Genomic DNA, 25747 nt, shown 5'->3' on the forward strand with positions numbered 1-25747 from the left:
AGCATGTTTACAGAAACTTTGGTGAGAGAATAGTTATAGAAATTTCAGCAGTTGTTAATTTAAGCAAATTCTGACAAAATCTTTGAAATTTAAATTGGGATGGCCAGTTTCCCATACTGCTGCACCATATTCTCACCACTTTTGAGAATTCACATTTCAGCAACTTTGTAAAAGAGAATTTTCCCCCCTCTTGCCACAAATTTTTGTTGAAAGTGAAAATTTCTCCTTTCTGGACCAGTGGTGGCATTAGGTACCTGCAACCCATGCAATTACAGGAACCTGTGAGGCAGCAAGGGGCTGCCTGGGAGTCAGCTGCTCCATCTGCTCAGTGCTGCCCAGGGCTCAAAATGCTGGGCTCTACACAGTGTGACCTTGCCCACTCCCACGGGACAAACACCGCTACTGTTCAGGCTGAAATTGAAGCACTCCTGCCTGGTTCACATTCACAAAATTGTGTGACAGGAACCACCTGAAGGGACATCTCTTGACTCCACTGGGTCTCCTCTATTCTCCCTGGTGCTTGGCTCCTGCTGGAACCATAATGCTGTTGACTAGATCCCCCTGCAGCCGTTCAGTAGCAGCCACTGAGGGGACATAGACAGAAGTAATACAGAGGCATTAATTTGATTGCTTCACTTGGCAAGAAGAGGGGCTCTTCTTTCAACATGAGGCAATACTCCCCACATACTACATTATTACAGTATTGAATTTTGGTGGAGAATTCCATATACAGGGCCTCCACCTCTTCTATCCTCACTTCAAAATCTACAAAAGGACATCCCCCACGAGGGGAAGAATGGCAGTAAATTTAGGTGACATTCCTTTACTTCCAGACTAAAAGTGGGAGATCCATGATGTTCTGCACCTGGATTTCACATCTGAATATTTGTGAAACAAAAACAGTCACTTCCTATGTCCCCCTACCCCATCTTAGTCACATTTGTCAGTCAGGTTTGACAGTGAACTGCTTGGGTAAAAATTGTCTGGTACAAACAAGATTAGTATGATAGTAAAGATTTTCCCAGTGTAATTCAATTCAACCAACTTTTTTGGCAGTTTTGTTGAAGCTGGATACCGCTGGATAAATACAAGCCAGGAAATGATCTGTTTTGTTTATAATTTACTTTGACTTCATTTGATTTCTGGGTATAACTGTAAAGTTGTTAAGTTGTCTCCATGTATTGTGATTTAAATGCTACAAGTATGATAATGGACTTTGATCTTACAGTTACTGGAAATATAAAACAAGATAATAGCAAAGTCAGTGTTCTTACAACACATATTAAACTAAATGTCAACATGTTGCAGTGCTTTAATAGCCTTGATACTGAAATTCAGGAATTCAGGAGAAGGAAGAGGGAGGAATTCTTCATAAAAGGATTTTAGAAAGAGATTCGGAAACCTTTCTCTGTAAATTGTTGTTAAGAACACTATTCAGCCAGCCTGCCAACCAGCCAACCATCAGTCTGGTTGGAATTCTCCCTAACAAACAAACAAACACAACCCTGAAAGTTTTAGCATGTGAAAACCTATAGTATTTAAAATAATTTCATTTAGAAATATATAAATCTCAGATAACACTTACAGGCTGTCATTGCCACTGCTACGGAGGACCATATCCTCAGCTGGAGTAAATTGGCACCATTCCATTAAAATCATTAGCTTCAAAGGAGCTGCATCAATTTACAACAGCTGAGAAATTGGTCCATAAAATCTAAATACTGACCTTTTGTGTTAGTAAATCCCTTGTTGCTTTTTACCAGAGAAGGGCTGCTAATGGCAGATAGGCTAATACTTCCCACTGTAATTTCTGCTCAATACTGTATTTGTTTCAGTTCTAATCTGCTACGTATTGTTGCTATGCACTGTTTCCCACAGTTGCCATGTTACATTCAGAGGTGGCTAGGAAAGTGATTCGGGTATAGTTTATAAAGTCAGTGACTAAAGTTCAAGAGCTCCTGTGAGTTTGAGCCCCATTTGTTAGATAGTTCTAAGGGTTTATGTTTATACATTTTTCTTTTATGCTTTGTATTTCATAGGGCTATTGTAATTTTGTGTGTGCATACCCACAGTCCTTGAAGCCTTTAAACCCTTCCTGTCTTCTACAGAGGCTTCTGTCTCTCACCAAACTGGTAGAACAGGAGGGATTGTAAGGTTCTAGGAGTGTTGGGTTAATTTTTTTCTGTTAAAGATTTCTTTTTAATGTAATGCTACATGCTACATCTAACAGATTACATTACAACCCCTACAAAGTAACATCAAGGGCCAAATTGTGGCCTAGCCTAGGCATATAAGAGAAGGTAGGGCACAAACAACCCTTCGTGGCCACGCAGGGTTTTAAGCAGGGTTGTATGTGCCCTACTTGCCTCTCTGCTACAGACTTGGAGAGAGAGAGAGGGATTGCTCACACATAACCCCCCAACAGAGAGATGGGCAGGGAGTGGGCAAAGACTTGTGCAGCTGAACTGTCATGGGGGTAGTAATCTACTATTAGGAAGGGCCGGTAGCAAATTACCGCTCTTAAAGAAGGAAAGGGAGAACAGACAAGGAAAGGTGCCTGAAATAGAATTCTTTCCGTGGGGTGGTAAAGCTACATCCAATGTTTACACAGGGCAGATGCACAGGCACAATCTAGCCTGAAAATGGGGTGGGTTAAGGCCAAATGGCACCTCGATCCACCAAATCATGAAGGTACCTGAGATTCTTGCTCCCAACCTGTTAGCCTCCTGCATCCCAGACAGTGCCTTCTATGCAGATCTCTTCCTTTCCCCAAATGAGCTGTTGCCTGTCACTTCTGAGCCCTCAGTCTTCCTCCTAAAAGGAGCCCAAGTGCTGTGTACACCAACAAAGGGCCAGCTGGCAGCAGTTAGCTTTGCCCTACATCGTCACCTACTCGGCAGTAATCTTCTGCTGTCTGAACCCCATTTCACCTTAATCTGCCACTTGATTTGGGAGATATGCAGAAGTTGTACTTGTGCATAATTACATGTAACTAAGCAGCAGAGCATGGTGAATGGTGTAAAAATGTTTCCACAAACCTTCATTCACATTTTTAAATGAAGGGACACTCCCTTCCTGCAGCACATTGTGGGATTCTAAAACTCCAGGATTGTATAAAAAAAATCAGAATGGAATTTATGTGGCTATGCTCACACCCTTTGATGTTTGCAGTCTGTGAAATGTCTAGTGAACAAGATTCCTGGCATGAATGTTTTAGAGGTGAGAGAATTTTAAGAGTACATTGGTAAAATTGGCAGAAAACAGATTTTAAATTCATAAGTGTACTTGCACTGGAAATCTGATTCTAATAGCTAACTTCATTTTTATGCAAAGAACAGAAAAATACCATGTGGAATACATGACCACTCAAAGCTAATCAACACCATTTGAATCTCAGTTATTGCACACTCAAAAAAGAAAAAAAATGAAGACAAAAACATATTTACACATTTATGAAAATTGCAGCATGGTCATAGACAATTTGTGAGTAGAAAGAGAGGCAAAAAATCAAATAATTTATTAATTACAAATGGTTGACCTGGCTCTACTAAATATCATATTTTTAAAAAACCACTATATATACAGGTTTCAGAGTAGTAGCCGTGTTAGTCTGTATCCGTAAAAAGAACCGGGGTACTTGTTGCATCTTAGAGACTAACAAATTTATTTCAGCATAAGCTTTCGTGGGCTACAGTTCACTTCTTCAGATGCATAGAGTATATACAGTATTAACATACATGTAACTTCTGAATTTAGCACTATGTGCTGTAAACAAATATGAATATATTTTGTAAATATAATTTCAAGATACTTACCAACTTACTAACTAGGCAGTGTGGAGGGCTAATTAATATTGAAAATGGGTATATCTCATCTTTTTGAGGAGCGTAGTCTGAGGAAAATATGTCTATGGAACGTCTCAATCATCTTAATCAACTTAACATAGTCGGGCTGTGGAATAGGAATTTCTGTAGCATATTCTTTGAGATCTAATTGATGTGAACAAATCATAGTTGCCCATAGGCTCCACCGGGAAGTTTAGTCTGAGTACACACACCCATATCATGTCCATCATCATCATCATCATCATCATCACTCTCATAACTGCATTGGTCGTTGGGGCACCATCGTTGATGAGCAATCAATGTCAATAGTTAGCACAAAGAAAAGAAATTTGTATGTAAAATCCCAGCTAGCTTCCTGAAAAAGGTCCAATGGAGGGAGGAAAAAGTCACAATGAGATAGAAAAACATAGGAAAAAACTGAAAATGAGAAAATCAGAAGCAGGTGTTTTATCCATTTTGTAACTTGGAGATTAATTTTTATTAAGATGTTTAAATAAGTATTCTAAAATGATTCTCTTTTTCACCATTCACCTCTTCTGGGTTTCAGATATTAACAGGATGCATATTGTTTGATGTTTTAGCATCTGTGAGTTTTGTAAAGTAGAATGTATGAACCAGATTGTATCCCCTAGATCTACGTAGAGCATGCCCTCTGCCCTGCAGGCAGCTGCTTCCCATTGAAGCTCTGCTGCCCAAAAATGGTGGGTGTAGCTCAGATGTGGACATTGCAGCTCGGGCTCACAAGCCTACCTGACATGTTGGGTCTGACCTCTGCAGACTAGACCAAGGCTCTGCTACAGCTGCAATGTCCACACTGCTGTTTGTAGAGCTCTAGCTCAAGGTGAGCTAGCTGAAGTCTTGTCTTTTTGGGGTGGGAGGCTCGTTCCCAGATGCAGTGTAGACATATTGTGAGAGCCCTGTGTCAGTACTACTGGAATGAGAGAAATAAGATCTATAGAATGCTTCATTTATATGAGAGGTTATGACATTGTGCTATCATTGATTGGCTTTACCTCTCATCCGCTACTTAGTCTCTTCAATTTTACCATAACTGCACTAGCCAATTCAAAATACAATACGCAAGGAAATGCATATAGTCCACTGAAGATGCTTCAGTACTTGCACAGTGGCTGGTTGGCCAGCCTCGGAAATGCAGGAACCTCAAGTATACTTCAAGCCTGAAAACATCCACATTTAATAGTAACATTATTTGCCGAAGACCATGTTTTATAAAAACTTAGTCCAGTTTCAATTAGGAATATATTCTTCACTTCTGCTTTCAACTTTGTATTAAACTGTTATATAGTATAGCTAGTTCCTGCCTGTGACTGGTTGGCCCCCTTAAGGTGCCACTTGATATACTGAGATACCACTGAGCCCTCTGATGTGTAGCCTTTTGCTCATCAATTTACATGTTTTAAACAGTTGTCAGGTTAAATTTAGATTTGAGCTACTTTTAGGTACCTGGTGAAGTGAATTAGGTAAATGGTTTGTCATCATTTCTGATATTTAGCACTAAATCTACAATAAATGTAAATAGAGGCTTTAATTACGAAGTTCAGATTTTCAGACCTACTTTTGGGTTTACACTTTTAGCCAGCACCCGTATTTCCTCCCTCCTTACCTCATCAAAAGAAAAAAGGATTCTTGGGGTGGTTAGATTTGGGGTACTAGTTTGGCTCATCCTTACATGTAACTCATTAGATTATTAATGATGACCCACAACCATTCCTAAGGCAGTGTAAGCCCCAACATATCTATTGGAGGGGCATGTATTAAACTCTCCAAATAAAAATGGAAATTGAGCAGAGGGATAGGTGGAATCCTTCCACCTCCCCATTCTGTGGACCACCACTGATGCCATTCTAAGACAAATATTGCAGCCACAATTTACTGTCTCCTACTGTCCCCATGCAAAGATGTGAGGGTTGGCTGGTGGATTTGCTAGTCAGGACCTCTCCCCTCTATTTCTCCCTTAGATGAAGCTCTCACAGAGCAGACCTTAGTGGCACTCAGAGGGGAGATACCCCCTTTCAGGGGCTCTCCACAACTTACCCACATTGGTGGTTCTGTGTCATCTCAGGTGCTCATGCAGAGAGTAAGATTTGGACTCTCGTGATTGTCAGGAACAGTTCTTATTGCATCCAGATACAATTGACCTGACTTTCAGTTACACTAATGCCCCTTTACATCACTCTGGCAGCATAAATGAGGCAAGGAAGGAAAAGTCCTGAGCCTACTCATTATTCAGAGGTTCACCCTTGTGGGTATAGACCTGATGCAAGAGCTCTACATGAGCTCTGCTTCCAACCCTCAGTGGAGGGTACATATCAGGAGTGTGGCCAGCCTGCTGCTGCTCTTTTTCCAGCAGCCTTAAGGGGATTATCAGAAGCAGAGCATAAGCTGCTTTAATTTACTTTGGGGCATGAAAAGCCCCAAAATATGGTGAGCACAAAAGTATCTTAAAGCCACCTTTGCTTCCCTCTCTCTCTTTCTGACACAAACATAGGAAGCAGGCCCTGAACATTTAAATTACCCACTTTACTTGAAAATATCTTTATTATTTATGTTATTCTTTCAATTTTTCTTTCTGTCTTAGTTGATCTCCCATAGCCCTTTCTAGGGCTCCTACATTTTGTTTAAATAAAATATGATATTTTAAGAATTCAGTATTAATTTTCTGTTTCTCTTGAAATACAAATATTTTAAGATACAGATAGAAGCCCATTTTAATTGATAGTAGACAAATGTTAAGGAGAAAATTTTGCATCCAGTGGCAGAATTTGGCCTTAATAATGGAGCAGAACTTCTTGTATAATCAAGTTCTAATTTTGGAGCACATTCTAGTATTCCTGGGATTGTCTAACAATATATTAAGGTCATTTTCAAATTGAATATATTTCATGTAATTAAAGCTTTTGAAGTATGGAGCAATTCTAATTAAAATATAGTACACTGCAGTGCAAAGTCACATGGTGAACATTTAAAAACTAAATTCCATCCTATAGTCCCATAATTTCTTACCATATGCATGCTATGAATTCTTTAAACCCAGTTCACTTTGTTTATTTAGCTGTTAAAACTGATGTTTTATTATAAATCTACACTACTTAAAAATCTATACTATTAGACTGAGATTAGTCTTGTAAGTGAAGTTGTGGAAGCCCAAATCATAATGTAAAGTTGGATATTATACTAAAGGGAGGAATCCTGCATTTGCAGAGGAATGGATTAGCTTAATAGGCCTTTTCTATCTCTAATTTCAATTATTTTGCTATACTCTAAATAGATATTGTGTATGTGTACTTTGTTGCCTGAATCTTACTTGCCTTATTCAGGTAAGAAGTCGGGTTGAAATCTGTAGGATTGCTCACATAAGTAAGGCGAACAGAATTTTGCCCATAGCGCATAAGCAGACTTCCTGCAGAAGGCACATGTGACACATCTTGCTATGTCTATAGGGCCAAGTTTGATTATCAACTCTTTTTTTTAGGTATATGTATCTTGTGAAATATAAAGTAGTAAAGCCATTAGAAAAGTATAGACAGTGACTACAAAAGACATTAAGATCATCAAATGACTAGGCAAATGACTGGAATCATTAGCAACAACATCTAATTATTCATAATAAATTGAATTTGGCTGTTGAGTGCTCTAGTGGCTACATTTACTTCCCCATAAAGAAAATAATGTGAGTACTTTAATTTTCACATTAACTGTTTTTACATTGACCAATACCTTGGTTTGAAAAATGATTTATGGATTTCTAAACTAAAATATACAAAAGCAAAGTGCAAGGAGAAATTGTGCCTTCCAGTGAACACTGTGGGCATGTAACAGGGGCTGTACATGGCAGATATTTAAAGGTTCTCTCTCTCTCTCTCTCTCTCTCTTTTTTTTCTTTCTTTCTTTCTGTTTTAAACTCTTTGTAGCCACAGTTTCATTCAGGGACTTTGAAGACCTTTTTTTTTTTTTAAATATACTTGAAAGCTGGGAAAAATTGGGAAGTATTAGTACAATTTGTAGACACTTTAAGCAATACATAATTTGTAGTAATTGGTTAAATAAAGGGAGAAACAGGAATGATTGTTTTTAGGTTGTTCCAGAAAGCAGCTAAAGCATTATATTATTCCTACAGATATTTCTGTGCTTTGTCATCTGAGGATGTCTTACTCTTGAGCCAGAGTGACATAAAAGTAGTTGAGCTGGATGGAGTCTGTGATTCCTCTCCTGAGGAAGGGACTTTCTCAGCCAGCCACCAAATCTTAAACCAGTACTATGTGGCTGCTTTCTAGAAGAAAATATCATTTTTTAGAATAAGGAACAACTTTATGGCTGCATAGGAAAGGAGATAAAAGAGTTCTTATGGACCAGCAGCTATGGAGTCTACTTTACCTTGGCCGGGATCTTTGTTAGGCAGACATTTAAATCCTTCTGCATGCATCAATATTACCATATAAGACATGTTGGAAGTAGATATGGTAAAAACTTGCATTATATATGAAACACAGTATAGCTATGTATTCAGTATTTCTAACTCTTTTAGGTTTAGATGCCAAGTCATTATTGTAGCATACGGGATAAACATCACTAGATTTTTCAATTACTGTAAATAAAAGAATAAATAACAAAATTACTACCCTATACAGGCAATCAGGATAATAGAAATCAGAGGTGGAAATGTGCAATTTTATCATGAAGTCCACCCATCTGAAAGTACAGGATATGCCTAATGGAAGGCATGGCCAATATTAAACTGATACTTCACTTGATTTTAACTAAAAAGTATGACTGTTTATATAAATTATAGGGTCCTGTGCACCTTGTAAAAAGGTGAACATTTTAATTACAGTGTTCACAGGATTCTAAACAAGAGTTTCAATTTTAATATATTAGGGATTAGTAATAGAGAGAAGGTTTTGGTCTTTTAGGGTTCACTCCTGCCAGGTGCCGTGCGTGCTCCTGTGGTGTCATGCCCCTCAACACACACAGATTTCCACAGGAGCTGAGGGTATGTAGCACGTAACAGGAAGTGTGCTGACCCTTGCAGGATTAATTCCTTAGTGTAGAGTTAATACAAATTGGATCTAGCTCCTCAGCTGTAAACTTCTGCATAAGAGCTGAGAGATATTCCAGCTTCTGCAACTGAGCAGGATTTTGTGATGCAGGAGCTGCATGGAGTTTGAATGAGTCAGGATCTAAGTGCAAAAATTGGGGATCAGATTCTTGGTTATGCTTGCACAGCTCCAAATGAAGTTAGGGAGCGCTATGTACATCACTAAAAGGGCACAATTTGATAATACTGCAAGTCCTTAATTAGATCATTCATGGAATATACAGTGGCCCAAATCCAGATCACCTTGCCGACTGTGAGCCTTCAAGTGGGATGATAATATGAGTAAAGGGAGCAGGTTTTGTGCTGGAATGTAGTTTTCTGTATTTTGAACATTTTAAAGTGTATTTTTCATTTTTTTTAAATATATCATCTGGTAGAAAAAAGAATTTTGCAAGAGAAGGCTTATATCAAATCAATAATTTATTGAATTTATAATATTCAGTATTGTGCAGCAAACATATGCCAATGCTCAAATGACAGTATATAAGAATATACTATGTCATAAATTCTCTTTTGGAAATGGCAGAAAATGCATTTTCTGTTTCAGCATCATATTAGACATTTAAAAGCCAAAAATATTTTACTTTCAATATTCTCCTTTAAGTTCTACTAAGTAAATTACATTTTTTCTGTAAAATATAGGATTTTTTACATTTTGCATTTAATGCCCTTTAGTGTATACATTAATATTAATATAGCTTGATTTTTTAAAACTTTATACATATATTTTAGCATGACATATTTGTAACACTAAACATAAAGCTTCCAGTGCAAGCGTTTGTACATAGTCCATATTCAGATGTCACCATTATTTCATTTAAAAGATCCCAGCATGTCTACCTCATGATCCTTATAAACTATATAGTACTGAAATACGTCAACACTTTTTTTTTTGCTACGTTCATTAAAATTAAGCACCCTTACCCTACCCCATCTGTAAACATCAAGTCAATTGGCAGCTAGCACATTTCCCAGTCAGCAAGCAGTATTGTGAATTTTATCTTCTCTTGCAGAAATCAATTCGTCTTCGTTGCAGCAGATGAAATTTCTTGTAACACCTCTGCAGGTAACAATCATTGATACTTCTTGATGCATCCATCCAGGTCTCAATATCCTTTTTCACATGCTGCAGTTAATCATTAGAGAAAGCTTAGTAAAGTCCATAATATAAATCTTTGGAATAGTTTCACTAAGGTATAGCTTGAAACCTTTAGGCTTTGCCATATAAAAGACATTAGGTTATTTTGCTGACTTTGATGTTTTATTTCCAGTTTCAATATTGTGTGATCCAGAAAAGTAAGAATATATTGAAGCTTCTTAAATTTACTATACAGTACGACCAAAATTGTTACCAAAAATTCCCCAAACAGAAATAAAGATAGGATTAAAGGCATAGACACCTGTAAATACTGTGGATTTACCAGTTTTCTGAATGACTCTTTGGGGGCAAATGGTGCCCACAAAGATAGTACAGACCCCAAAGCACATCAAAGTCTGTATTTGCAGATAGGATAGTGAGAGAGAAGATCTGTATATCATCAGAGCATCACCCTAAGCAAAGGCCCTCTGTTTCTTTGCTAATATAACATTGTGTTATAAGGACCTGGGTACAGAGGAATAAGCATTGTTTTTATAAGATATTTGCAAAAAGTAATCTTATAGACATACAAATTATACCAAAGGAAATCCTCTCTGTTACATAATGTAGTTGGAACAGTCTGAATCTTTATACATATAAGGATGGAATTATTTTGCTACCTAAGGTGAAGCTCTGCACAGAAGCCAAAATAAATAGTAATAACATTGGGCCATATTCTGCCATTGATTATTAAGCAAAAATCTTATTGATTTAATGGGAATTCTGCATGCAAAATGATTGAAGGATACACAATCAAAAACAAAATGTTGGAATTAAAACACTTATTTATAGGATACCCTATTAATATCAGCAACAGCAAATGAAAGGTGAAGACTGTACACTTTAGAACATACTGATCTATATTCAAATACGTCAATAACCTTCAATTTGTGTCAATGAAAATTATATATAGAAAGATCAGCATATACTGACTTTTGTAATGTTGTATGCAATTTACATGTTTCTTAAAGGTGATCTGAAAAGTTCTTCTTTTAATACAAACTGTTTAGAATCCCAAATTAGTAGCAATGTGTATTTAACTTTATAAATTGAAAATTGCATCATATTTGAAAAGACAATATTAGAAACGCATTTGCTTGGTCAAAACCTGAGTTCAGGATTCACCTACATCTAAATGCACAGCTTTAGCCTTCCTCTCTCCCGCTCTGCTCCAGGTTGTAATGAGCTTATCAGTTCTAGCCCATTTCTTAAGTAAAGAAGAAAGTTCTTCTAATAAACTTTGTTTTCAAAGACATATATACTTAAATCCTGGATATTTAGAAGTGCAATGGCCCTGCAGGCAATTTCCTGTCCTGGAAGATGAATTCCATGGAATAAGAATGAATTTCTGTAATAAAAGGACTTCCTTCCTTCCTTCCTGCAGGACTGGTGGCATTGTAAATGTCCAGGACTGTACAAACATGCATTATGTCACTGCTTTGGAATCTTATGGTATGGGTCTCTGCCAGTGACTTCAGTGTATTGCACAGGTGTAACTGAGGACAGAAATTGGGTCTTTGTATCTATTTACAAAAGCTTTTCGTTTCACCTTAGCTTACCTGCAGTGTATGGTTTTAGAAATAAGTTTTTGGTTAGATACAGTTTTTAAAATGATAGATAAATCAGTAAACAGCTGATGGTAGATGCTTTTCTTGTTATGTGATCTGAGTGAGTGAGCTTTTACTAGCTAATGAGAGGCCTGATCTTGCATTCCTTGAACAAAGAAATCTTATTGGAGTCCAAAGGAGTTTTGGGTGTGCAAGAAATTCACACTCAGGTCCACATTCACGGGTTTTACAATGTAAGTTGCTAAAAGCTTGTTGATTTAAATCACTAGTTTTCATGACAAGTTCATCAGTGTTGTTGATTTTTAAATCTCAGAATTGAAATACAATAGGCAAAGCTGCACTTTAAATAATGTTTGCCTCCTGTGCTTGATTTAGGTCAGACCTTCCAAATCAGTAAATCTAGTGTTCAGCGAATTAATGAAGTATTTTTTAAATTATTTTATTAAGACACATAAATTCTAAACTGTCCTGTACTTCTGTTTGTTCTTGTTAAACAACTGCAACCTGATTAACTTTATACACATGATTAGTCCAACTGAACTTAATGACATTACTCATGTGTGTTTGTAGGACTGGGTTATATTGAATGTACTGTTCAAAATATGGAATTTGTGTGTGTCTTTATCTCATCCCCCTGAAAATGATGTGTGCGTGTGAGTGAATAATAATATAATTAATCAGGAAAACAATGGTTAAAGTTTAATCTGATTGAAGGGAGGGTTTGGGTGATTTCTCTGCCTATACTGAAGATCACTCCTCTCTTCATGCTGCTTAATCATAGATTATTAGGGTTAGAAGGGACCTCAGTAGATCATCTAGTCTAACCCCCTGCTCAAAGCAGGACCAATCCCCAAATGGCCTCCTTAAGGATTGAACTCACAACCCTGTGTTTAGCAGGCCAATGCTTTAACCACTGAGCTATGCCTCCTCCCCACCCCATTCCTGCCAGAGATGATTTAACCCTGAAGTATATAAGATTTCTTCTGAAGAGTAATTATTTTACTTGTAGTATGAGCCAGATTGCACCGTATCAAGTATTTACAATAAATGAGTTTGGAGAAGGCTCTCCGAGAAAGTGTGTTGTACAGGAACGTCTGTAAAATTCTCACACATAGTGCCTTCAACAGATGTTGGCTTGCCAAGTGGTTTTTCTGTCTTCCTTGGTTATGGTTAAAATAAGACACTAAAAATGAATGTAGAGAGTAGTGAGCTCATATCAAACACAGATATCTCTGTCAGGAGGATCCTTCCGTAGGACTTTTTAATATCTGACACTTGATGGAATCTGATGCTTTCTAAGGCCAAAAATAATTACTCTTCAGAACAAATGTTATATGCTTGAGGGCTAGGTCATCTTTGGCAGGAATCATTAAACAACATGTGGAGAGTAAATTAGATCAGAGGAAGGGAAGCCATCCTGACCCTCCATTCAGCTGATGGTGAAATTTTAACAAAAATCTCCAAAGAACCCTCTCCAGCACATTTCTGGAAATGGGCATATAAGGGCAGAATTCATCCTGAAATGCAGAGGCATTTGGCATTTCACAGCATCAAACCCCATGTGACGGCATAACATGGCTCTGAATGTGTTGTGGCTCAAAATTTGTAGTTGTAAATACATGTTGATTGCAAAACAGTATTTTAGTAGTAATGTTAGTATATTTGAATTATTTCCCCAAAGCAGAATTTAAATTTTTACTTCAGGTTTTATAATATCAAAATGCAGGTTCCCTGAAGAAAGGTGCTTGCTGGGACACACATTTTGCTTCTTGTAGTCTTGTGTAATAAATGGATACTCTGACTATTCTAGATTTATACCTCTCTTCCTGTAATTTTTAACTTCTTGCAACTCTGCTCTACAATACCAACAAAATCCAGTGTGCTTGCCTAGTTGATACTGTTTCCCTCAGAAGCATGTGTGAACTGCTTGTTTATGGTTTAGGTGCGATAGAGAAATGGGCAAAGTTTATTATATGAACCTGCTTTCTGACTGAAATGTGGTAGAAGTGGATATAACATCTTTTTTTTCAACTCACTACTTTATTCATTTCCCTTCTTCAGTCATAGTTATCCCCCCCAAAGGAAATAAGAATGAATGAATGAACAAACAAATGAAACATACCAGTGTATTTCTTAGCTTTAGAAAAACACAGCCAAGTACTTTGGTGAAAGAAAGTCTCCCCAAAAAGATGACAAATTCTGATTGCTTTAATTTCTAACATTGCAAAACTATACTATTTTTATCACTTGGCTTATAGATGAAGCATCAGGCACCCTACGAAGTTGTAAATGGTTTGAGTGGAAGGTATAGTTTTTTAAATAATTTTGATTGCCAGGTTTGCAAAGTTCCCAAATACTGCCATTGATCTGTGCAGTTTTCTGGCACCAGTGGAAGTTTTATGCAGGGAGCATAAAGATATGCAAGATATGGTAGACAGTTATTTTAAAGTGAATATTTTCATCATTATATAAATGTATCTGAGATGCCTGTATGCTGAACCTTCAACATGATACACAGCTAATCATATCTGGACAAATTCTGCCCTCAGACAGTTCACTGCCTTACTCAGAGATAAAAGGGGGAGATACTGGCCAGATATGGAAGTTTAAAAGGAATTACCAAGAATTACATATGAAAATAATCTAAATCAATTTTCAAAAGTGCAAGAATACAGTTTGAGATATTGGCGTCAGCTTTATTTAGATCACATTGTAAAGACATATAAGTTCACTTTTGAGAATTCCTTTGTGCTGCCCTAGGGGTTGACTTCATTTCATGCAGCCATTTGGCAGAGCAAAGAAGCACTTTGAACGAGATACCTTTCTTATTACATTTTCCCCTCCCACTAACCTTGTAAAACCAAAGATGAAGGGTAGCTGGAGTACCTGGAAGATTCTTCTGCTAGTACCATATTTAATTTTAATGTCTGTGTTGCTTTTCCCTGTGAAAAATGACAAATAGTGAGGTTTGTGCTTTGAAAAGGGTAGGAAATGCTGTACTAATGCATACAATTAATTTTCCTCAATAAATTCAAGAATCCCTTATGTTAGCACTTTAAAAATCCTTTTACTGCTGCTGTAAATAGTTGTGTATGGCTTATATGGAACTTAATTTGTTACTGCTCCTGGTAGTTGTTGTTATAAGATGTGCAACCATGGGATCAGTTGATAAAATCAGTAAACACTTGGATTATCCTCTGTTTTTTCTGTAGTGAAGTTTGATTAATCCTTCTATCTCACCCAGTGAAAACACTGGCAGCCCTTGTTGGCATCTTTGTCATTATCTCTTTGACAGCTTGCCTTCCTTGTGCTTACAGTTCTAGGTCAGTTCACATGGCTAGTCAAATGTGACAACATGACAAGATTAAGTAAAGCTGGGGTTCTGTGATTTGTAAATGGAGGATTTGCAATCTGAAGCTCTTTCGATAACAAAAAAGTGAATAATCTATGTTTCTACTGATCTCAACAGGTGTGTCTGTGTGTGTCAATGCATTCCTTGCACTATGGTCTTAGAGTAATGCAACTATGTCTTAATATATCCAGAAACTAATTCTGTGATATGATGAAAATATGGGACTTGAAAGGTAGATGCCATTTCTGGTGTCTGTGTCTACATTTATGGTTTACACACACATGTGCAGTAGACAAAGAACAAATGGCAAAATCTGTATGTTGTCACACTCATTACACTTCAAAAGCTGAATTTAAAAGAGCAGTATTGTATACTGCAAAGCTTAGGAGTAAATAAAAATGCAGACTTCATAAAAAGTTATGTTGTCAAGTACACAGTATAGTAATAGTATGATAGAAAACAACCTGTTAAATACTTACAGTATAATAATAATAATAATCCAAAAATGCTTTGCAGACTAAACCAAGAATCATTCATTTCCTGTAGATAGGCAGCCACTTTTCAGGTGGAACATGGTATTTACTATGCTTCAATATCCCCACGCAACAGTTTTTATTAGGAGAATTAGTATCAGCATAACGAGAAAATAACTATCCTGGTAGAAATTATAAGCAGGAATGTAGGTAGGCAGGATGTAATTATCAAGTTAGAATTTGACTTAGACATTAGGTTAACACCCCCATTACACTCACACACACACCGTTCATTTGACAAGTACCTTTGGACCAGTAATAAACATAAGTGATCCAGACCTGGATTTTACATCTGAAATAAAATCCTTGCGCAGCACCCAGACACTAGCACCACGCTGAGGCACTAATTCACTTATGACTCAGAGGGGAGAGCATCACCTATGGTATCACCAATCTTGTAGCATCTTGGGTATTTCTGCAATCAAAATATTGACCTATCCTATTTAGCTGACCGGATCTGCCAAGGTGGCATCCCACTGTCAGGTGTCTGCAGGTATATAACAAGCTACAGGGAAGGATTGAGGGGGATTTACACTTTTAAGTTCCTTCAGTGCCGGACAGTAATGGGAATTGTCGATGACACCCCCTACCAGGCAAGAGAAAAACTGGTGCTGTCAATCAAAAACTCCTCTTACTAACAAGACTAATAATAAACAAATGCCTCCACTGCATGAGGTTACCACAATCGGGATGAAAGGCATTAATAAATAAAAACCCACACAAAATAGGACCCCCACAGGTGCTAAGGAAATGTCAAACTCATGTAAAACAGGCCACAAAGTTCTCTATTACTTGATGAATTTTAGGAAGATCGTTACAGGTAAAAGTAATACCACTGTAAATTCCCCTGAAGGACAAGAAAGCAATGGAGGAGGAAATGTAAAACACACACAGGGCTGTTCCTAAGTAGAGGCAAGAGTCATAACTATTTCCACACAAATATCCCAGCAAAGGCTTTATGTCTATGGAAGATGAACAAAATATTTCTGTGGAATCCTCCACTAAGAGGTCTGCATTCAAAGGAACTTTTATTAGAAAATACACTTGCAGTATACAAGAAAATGTATACACCTGTTATGTATTAATTAGTTAGTGCCGACAAGTGCTGAGCATTTTAGAGACAAGGAGAAAGAAAAGGTTGAGGCCTGAAGGATCTCAGAGTCTAAGTTAGGACTCGTGTCTGGAGAGTCCAGAATCACTCCCCAAAGTCTGTAAGGCAGCTATCCAGCCTTTACCATATTGAAATGCAAACTCCATAGCCCAAAATCAAACCTTGTGTAAGCAGGTTAATTATTGAGAACCTTGGTGTTTCACCTTCTTATGATAAGTCTGAATTTGGTTCCCTATCTCTCTTTTAGTTCCTGGGAAATCGGAAATACTGCAGATCACTATTCAACATTTCAATTTATAAATGTTGCTGGGCTAGAGGGAGGAAATTTTTTACGAGGATCTCCTCCTAGAAATCCCATCTTATTGTCCCATCCAGGGGTTGGGTGTTGGCTCCTTCCCTCCAGCTCTCTGAAAGAACAGCTCTACTAGAGCCATGCTTCCAGGGATTGTCCTGGCCATAGCTGCCCCAGAACCCTCAGTGAGTGTGGAGGGTTCCACAGAAAATTTTTATTAGCATTAGAGATGACCTCAAATGTATTAGCTTTTCTGGCTAATACTATATAGCAGAGGTTCTCAAATTTCATTGCACCACAACTCACTTCTGACAACAAAAATTACTACATGACCCCAGGAGAGGGGAGTGAAGTCTGAGCCTGGCCTCTCCAGATGAGGGGGAGCCAAACTCAAACCTCATGACCCTTTGTGTGCCAGGCACAACTACAAAAGGACTTTTTTCCTTTTTGCTATTTAAAAGTATCATTAACAAGCATGACTTCACATGGGATGTTACAGGATCTTCTACTGCAAGTATTTTACTTGTGAACCCTACCATACCATCCACATGATATGAAATGAGGAGTTGAAACATGAGTAGCTGCTTTATACTGTATCGCAGTACCTTTGTTTTCTTAAAAAATGTCAGTTGTTGGGCAGGAAATAGAGGCCTGACACCAGCCGCATGGTGACTTCTTAAAGTCTGTCATGGTGATCCAAGGGACCAGTAGATTGGCTGAGGTGACCGGTCATTGCAACCATTTATAGGGAGAGAGGCAGGTCACCATTGCAACTAAGCCTTCCTTTTCTCTGGCCACTGAAACCTGCCTGCCTCTACTCTAATAATATCACTATTACAACACTGACTCCTTCTGCCCCATAAAAACATAAGAATGGTCACACTGGGTCAGATCAAAGGTCCATCTAGCCCAGTATCCTATCTTCCGACAGTGGCCAATGCCATGTGCCCCAGAGGGAATGAACAGAATAGGTAATCATCAAGTGATCCATGCCCTGTCGCTCATTGCCAGCTTCTGCCAAACAGAGGTTACTGACACCATCCCTGCCTATACTGGCTAATAGCCATTGATCAACCTATGCTCTATGAACTTATGTAGTTCTTTTTTGAACCCTGTTATACTCTTGGCCTTCACAACATCATCTGGCAAGGAGTTCCACAGGTTGACAGTGCATTGTGTGAAAAAATACTTCCTTTTGTTTGTTTTAAACTTGCTGCCTGTTAAAAGCTTCCATGATGACCTTCAAGATCAGATAGTCATTAACGAGACCAGGATTCTGCTTTACATGGCACCTATTGGTTGGGAGGAACAGTTTCCCTGGCATCACTTTTTTCCACTGGTCAGCGCCAGGGTTATCGTGAAGCTCTAGAGACAGAAGTCTCTGCTCATTTTGTTCTACCTTCTGCTGCCTAGGCAACCCTGTTTATTCAGTTGATAAGGGTAACATCTATTTCTAAAATTACATTAGGTTAGTGCTTTATTGTCAAATAGCAATAGCCATCAACACACGGAATTTCAGCAATTGAAAGTTACACTGGTCCAAGCTCTAGTAGCTGCAAGACCAAGGGACAATCATTGTAAGGTCAGATAGTCCATTAACCGTTACAGCTAATAAAAATGCTTTATATTGTGGAAGTATTAGAATTATTAGCTTTCCAGTGATACAAGTAATCTGTTTCTAGCCCTGGAAAATTACAAGAGATTGGACTATAAAATTACATCTTTCTGATTGCTGTCTTTCTCATCTGAATCTTTACTTCATTTTAGCCACCACATGTTTAAAAACTGCTAAAGCTCAAAACTTGTACTTTATACTATTTGGGTTAATAGCCATTCTCAAAAGATCCTAGTAATTTCTAATCTATGGGTTACTAAACATATGTCCAAATTGGAAAAAAAAATTGGGAGAACAAAAATAGTAATCAGAAGGAGATAACTTTAAATTTCATTGTCTCATGACTGTTGAAACGGATATTTAATGGCCCACAGCTTGGCAGATTGTTACTAGGGCCAGTGAAAATTCGGATTCAATTTGCTCAGTGCACAGCAATTTACATAATCCCAACAATGACCTGCCAGGGAAAGAAGTCTTTGGGACAGACGAGTAGAAATATTTTTAGGATCAATATATTTTTTTTCTAAATATTTGTTTTGGATTAGTGATGAGAGAAAATCAGATTCCTGAATTTAGTTTTATTTCATACATTCCTTTTATACTGCTCAGATTGTTCTAGCAAGGAAAAGTGTGTTAATTGGCCTCGTACTATAGATTATGAATTTTCCCCTGATAATTTTGTTATTAAACCTAATAGTATATATTATTAAACGGTTTTCAACTGATACAATGGACCAAAGTCCTCAGTTAGGATCAGAGCCCCATTCCCAGGGTTAGGCGCACAGGGAAAATATGGTCTCTGCATCAAAGAGTATACAATCTAAAAAAATAAAGAACTAGGAGTGGAGCAAGGGATACATTCCCCAGTTTTTAGAGACTTCAGAAATACCTACACAAAATGTAAAAAATGACACCTTCAAGTGATCATAGCCAATTGTTTATATTTGTGAACACTGTTCATATGCAAGTATCATTTAGTCATTTTAATTTTTTTTTAAAAAATCTCTCCCCAGCACTTAACAACAGATCCACTTTTTCAACAGTATTTGAGCAATTTTTAAACATGGTGAGTTCTTACCCACATAAGGTAATCGATCCTGAAGCCAGTTTTTACTCTATTATTACTCTGACAAATTCCCATGGAATTAAATGAGAGTTTTGCCATAAGGAGTGAGTGATATGTTAGGATTTCAGGACCCAGCCCCATGTGAATATTTACAGTGATGTTCTAAACTAGGATGCTGTGCTTTATTTTAAAATTTCATATAATTCTATCAGAGGGGTAGCCGTGTTAGTCTGGATCTGTAAAAGCAACAAAGAGTCCTGTGGCACCTTATAGACTAACAGACGTTTTGGAGCATGAGATTTCGTGCGTGAATACCCACATGCATCCGATGAAGTGGGTATTCACCCACGAAAGCTCATGCTCCAAAACGTCTGTTAGTCTATAAGGTGCCACAGGACTCTTTGTTGCTCATATAATTCTATCATCACTGTTATGCAGATCCAGCAGTGGTAGCAATGTTGTGTGCCGCCAGCACTTTGTCAACAATGTTTTTAACCACCATGTCATCTACAATTTCACTTGTGAAAAATGCTGGGACATCTCTTACATTGGTGTTCCCACTATTTGTGCACCAATGGGAAATTATAATAAAATGTCCATCATAAACATATCCTGTGAGACAATGATTTGTAATTCTTTATGATGGGTACCTATAGCTGGCATTGACACAGTGATTTATCAATTTGTAATATATACTGTTCTTTGTGAAATCATGTACACTATTAAACTATTCCAAATATATTTTCCTTTTTTAAAAAAAAATGTAAATATATGCCCTAGTACATCATTTACCTACAGTGATTGTTTCCAGTGTAAATTCTAAAAGAATATTGAAATAATACTAATTTTAATGAAAAATAAGCATGCTGACAAAATTGTGGCTGATTGAATGAATAAAAGACTGGATCACATGGTGACTTCCTGGGTTACTGGTTTCCAATTTGACAATATGCCTTAAATCCTTGCCCCCATTTTCAGAATGGAATCTGAATCTATTCTGCTAACCTTGTGAGCTTCTAGATTTTCGTGTCACGCAAGGGCGTGTTTAAAAATTAGCATTTAAAAAGAAGACTACTTGCTTGAAGTTTAAGCTGACACTGTTCCTTTTCCTCTGTGGAAATGAAATTTATTAATCATAATAAAACCATCATATTCTGAAGGTAGAGGTCACCCTGAGGAGAGAAAACTCTATTAATCACAAAGGAATTTTCAATGCATTTTCCCCAGATAATATCTGAGCATGGGTTTTCTCTCCTTTGTAAATGTATTCCTCCATGGTAGTGACTTTGTTTCTTCATAAAGACTTTTATCCAGTAGTTTGCAAAATTGAGAATTTCTCTTTTTTATTTTAAAGCAACACTTGTTCTGTTTTATGCTAGATTTGGAAAAACTCCTTGTTACAAAACGCTTTGTATATAGTTTTAAACTAAAGACGTGGGAGGGTTTGTTTTGTTTTTAACATGCACTCATCTGACAGAGTGGGATTTCATGTTCCTATAAATCCTTTTGGCGCCTAAAACTGTCAGTTGAGGTGTTTGTTATTTTCACATAGTAGTAGTGTGGAAGGTTAGAAAAGATTGTCTTTATTTTAATATCTGAAATAAGAACAAGCTCTATAATGGAGAAAGTTATCTGAATAGGAATGCAAAGTAAATTTTCTTAAGATACAATTATTTATATTTAATAGGAAGCAATTATCTTATCAAGTTGACATTTCATTGTAGGATGAGGAACATATCCCAACTGTACACAATTGGGTCAATAATCATGCTAAGATAAATTCTTTCTACTTAATGTAAACCACTGATAAGTGATTTGTTTCCAAAAGAAAATCTTAACCGTGGTGGTGCATGCTTTGTACTCATCTTTTCCCACTGGATATTGAAAATGCTTTGTGTTCTGTTTGCTTATCCATATTTTCCTGTGTGTGCTCCAGATCTCTGTATGGTATCTACACTATTAACATTATTTCAACAGTGATATAAGCATGTTATCTGCCAGAGTAGTTTAGATAAATGCACTGTTATTGTACTGAGGACTGGGCGTTCTGTATTATCCCTCCCTACCTCTGACTGGGCCTCCCCACATATCTGCATCCACATCACTCCGATGATCTCCCCTGGCTACAGCCCACCTCAGGCTGTAATAAACTTCCCATGTTTGTGAGGCATTATGAAGTGTGGGTGGTGATACTCTTAGATAGACTGTGATGTGGTACCAGAGTTCAATTTTACAAGCAGAGAATGGGGCAAGACAGTAAAACTGGAACTTAAATTTGATGGGTTTGTATGTATCATTCAGCACCCCTGGATGAGCAGGGTGCAGAACAACTAATAGGTCACACAAGCCTAAGGCCTCACCTTCCGTAATGGCCTCTATAGTTTTAAACTTCCATCCCTTGCGCTGAACGGCAGTGATAATATCAGCTCAGATAACCATTAAATCAACAGAAAAGACAAAATTGTTCCTATCTCTATAAAAAGATAACTAAAAATAAAGCAGAACCGTGGGTGATAATAGCGTATATAATTCTCCCTGTAACATGGTTATGAAGTTTAAGGATGTATGTATTATTGGGAACCAGTCTAGTTTTTACAAGGCATTATTTCTTCGTCCTTGTTTGGTCTTTATTGGAACCTATGATACCTTTATATATGCTACAGTAAATCAAAATTATAAAGAAAACCAAAATAGATCTTGATGATTTTATTTTCAAATGACTCTGGTCCAAAGACAGGCTTGTGGATATCTGTCAGCGTCAGCTCACATGAGCTAGCAACAGAACAAGCAAGCAACTCAGTAAGGCAACCTAACCTGAACCGTTTTCTCCTATCTATTGTGTTCTATGGGAGCTGCTGGGTACTGAATCCTCAGGAAAATCAGGCCTTTAATTTCCATAAATGGGAGCAGATAAGTACAGAGCACTCTTTAAAATCTGGCTGTCAACTTCAGAATCTTTTAAACTCAATGGCATTGACATAAAAATCTAATCCCTTGCACATGCATATGCATGCGGCAAGAGAGGTGCTAATGTGCTTTATACACAAACCCCTTCTACAGGCTGTTCCCAGGGCTAACATTGGGCACATAAGGCAGAAGTTAGCCACCCACAGTTCTACCTCCTTTGGGGAAAGTCATGGGAAGAATGCATTTCAGAAGGCATAGCGTTGGAGAAAGTAGTATGTCCATATGCATGAGCGTAGGGGTCTTTGGTTTGTCTAGGTGGCTTTATTTGCATATGCACATATGAGCACTCCCCTCAAAGCCATACCTTCCACAGTGTCAGTGACCCATGACTTTGCGGCTCAGACTCTCCATAACTCAGGCATAGCTAACTTCTGTGTTATGCTCCCAGTGTTACTGACAAGTTTTCTGCCATCCACACATATGTGCAGCACTTGCTGCATGAACTGTCTTCTTTGTACTCATAGATCATAATTTTGTTTATTCCATATCTTATGAGAGATAATCAAATGGAAAAGTGCAAACATTCTGAGGCGACAAGGCAGGAAGCTGAAAATTAGGAATATTTGGTATCTACCTCATGCAGTGTTATTATAGAATGAAACATTCTGGTTTTACCATAGAACACTTTTAAGGGCAATAGCCTACCCTGGGCACTTGCACATGAAATGTGGCACCGTGTTCAGTTTTGTATTTGCAGATGTTCTAAAGATAATAGAAGTAAATAGTAGATTCAAGAAGCATCAACACAGATTATCTGTCTTCATTTTTGCATTTTAGCCAAAGTTTTTTCCCTCAGTGTTATGAAAGTGTTAAGGGCTAAATTTTCTAGTGTCTACTAACTATGTGTGCTTAAGTTACCAGTATCACACAGGTAGGGCCTAATTTTCAGAGGTGTGAGCACCTATAGTTCCCATTGAGGTCAACTGGAGCAGTAGGTGCTCAGAAACTGTCAATTTAGGCACCAATATCCTCCCTTGTAAATCCTTCCCACCCTAGGAGCACTGCAGCGACCACTCAGTTCCTGGGGAAAATGATCTATCAGCTCTATAGCCACCCTTCTGAGTCACTCCGGATTAGTGATGAGTGGCTCAGGAAGTAGCTGCGTTCAATATACCTCAACTAGAAGGAAAAGCAAGCATTTTGCAGAACATTTGAGGGTAGTGACAGTAAGGACTCTACTCTACCTACATAAAGAGAGCTTACAATTTTCAGTTTGCACTCACTAAATCTCCTAATTTTTTCCATCAAGGGAGGGTGGTCGTACTTCCATGGAAAGGACAGGGTGTCTCACTCGCCTCAAATCCATGAGGTCCACCAGAGACAAGGAGGCATCTTCTCTGCCTCCTTATTGCTGCCCACCAGTTCCCTTTTGCTTCTGGACAGCCTGGGTCCCCCAGGAACTATGCTGCTGGGGGCTTCCCCCAGCTGCTCTGTCCCTGATACTCCCTCCCTTTTGCGTGGTAGTTACGTGGAATGGAGGATAGCACCTACCCTGTCTGCAGTCCTTCATACTACTTGTCCTGAAGATTTGGTTGGGATAGGTGGGGAAATCTGCTTGAGATATGCCAGCCTTCCCCTCACCCTCAAAGATGGACCCCATAGAGAAGAGTTTCTACAGGGTTGTAGGGTATGGGGTGAGCATGCCACAGAGAGTATTCTCCCTCTATTTCCCCCCAGCTGATTACACAGAAACAGCTTCTTCCACTCATGGAAGAGGAAGAGAGGGATTGGGCCTAAAAGAGAAATGGGTAACTTTCCAGAGTCTCCAGAACATATAATATACAGTAGATACTCATTCATAAGCTGAATTTTTTTAGTAAAAAAGGGAAGCACCAGAGAAGGGGGCCGGCTTATGAACAGATATAGAGAGGGAGAGGTGGGACACAGCCCCTCCCTCCAACAGCAGCAGCAGAGCCAGAAGGGAAGAGGCGGGGCCAGAGTCTCTCTGCTTCTGGCCACGCTGCTCTCCCCCCAGCCTCCGAAGCAGCTGCAGCTCCTGGGCTGGAAGGCTGCAGCCGTGCCGCTCAGCCCCGCCCCCCCAGAACAGGCTATGGCCCCACCGCCCGGCCCGCCGGAGCACACTGCAGCCATGCCACCCCGCCCGGCCCATGCTGCAGCCACGCTGCCCGGTCTGACCCACTGGAGCAGGCTGCAACTGCACTGCCCAGCTGCCGGAGCAGCTCCAGCCAGGCCAGAGACATCCTCCCCTGGCCCTCCCCAGATAAGGTGGGAAGGGATGGGATGGGATAGGGAGAGCATGGGGGTCCTGAGCTAGGGGTGGGGTCATGTGGGGCAGTGGTCACTCCCCTGACCCCCAGCTTCTCCCCGCCCCCAAAATTTCCCCACCAGTTGCTGTCACGGCCCGTCAGGGTAAGCAGCTGGTGCGCTGGGACACTTTGTTTACTTAGGTTTACCTCCATGCCTGCGGACGCGAGGTAAACAAACCATCTCGGCCCACCAGCGGCTTATCCTGATGGCCCGGGAGCCAAAGTTTGCTGGGTCGGCTTATGAATGGGTCATAAAAATTTTCCATTTTTACTCATGTATCTTGCGGGGGGGTCGGCTTTTAAATAAACCGGCTTATGATCGAGTATATACAGCACCTCATATTTGTATTTAGAAGTAGAATATTGTACCCAAATCTCTCACATCCAGAACAGAAGCAGGCTAGCACTTAACTTTAACAATTGTGCAGAGAGATGATTATTATTAATAATAATAATATATTTGTATTGCAGTAACCCCAGGGTGCATAATTTTGAGTTTTTGATGGTCACATGTTAGCTGAGATCAAATGGACGTTTCTCAGTGATGGAACCCTACTAGAGACATTTCATTAATGGAAACTGTTGAATAATGCAAAGGCTGCACCTCTGAGTAGTGCTTACTCAATAAATTCACAGTGAAGCTATAAAACAAACCCAGGCACTTGATAAAAATGTATGTAATTTTATAAACAAGCTTTAAGAGAAGGGAGTGAGAAAAGTCCAATTAAGGACCCTATATTTGATTCACCTCAGCAGTATCTTGGCTTGGATCTTCACTGACCTCTGTGCAGGCATCATGATTTGGGAATAGGGACCTCCTCCATCCTTTATTTCCAGAGTCTGGGAACACACAGCCGGCATGTTCCTAGTGGAAAAT

The 25747-nt window shown here is 38.7% G+C and overlaps 1 protein-coding gene across 47 annotated transcripts in view; it reads left to right on the forward strand.

The window, feature by feature from the left end:
- The window catches only part of RBFOX1 (RNA binding fox-1 homolog 1), a 2636561-nt gene that overhangs the window by 2606788 nt on the left and 4026 nt on the right, over nt 1-25747 (forward strand). For 2 of the 47 annotated variants that reach the window (XM_039490586.1, XM_039490582.1), the window contains one exon: nt 9975-10027. The exons of the other annotated variants lie outside the window; for them this stretch is intronic. In XM_039490586.1, the coding sequence (XP_039346520.1) occupies nt 9975-10027 (53 nt within the window). The remainder of the gene's footprint in view (nt 1-9974; nt 10028-25747) is intronic. 47 annotated transcript variants of the gene reach the window in all.

Source organism: Mauremys reevesii, linkage group 10 (genome assembly GCF_016161935.1).
Source record: "Mauremys reevesii isolate NIE-2019 linkage group 10, ASM1616193v1, whole genome shotgun sequence".
In the NCBI taxonomy this organism is placed as follows: Eukaryota; Metazoa; Chordata; order Testudines; family Geoemydidae; genus Mauremys; species Mauremys reevesii.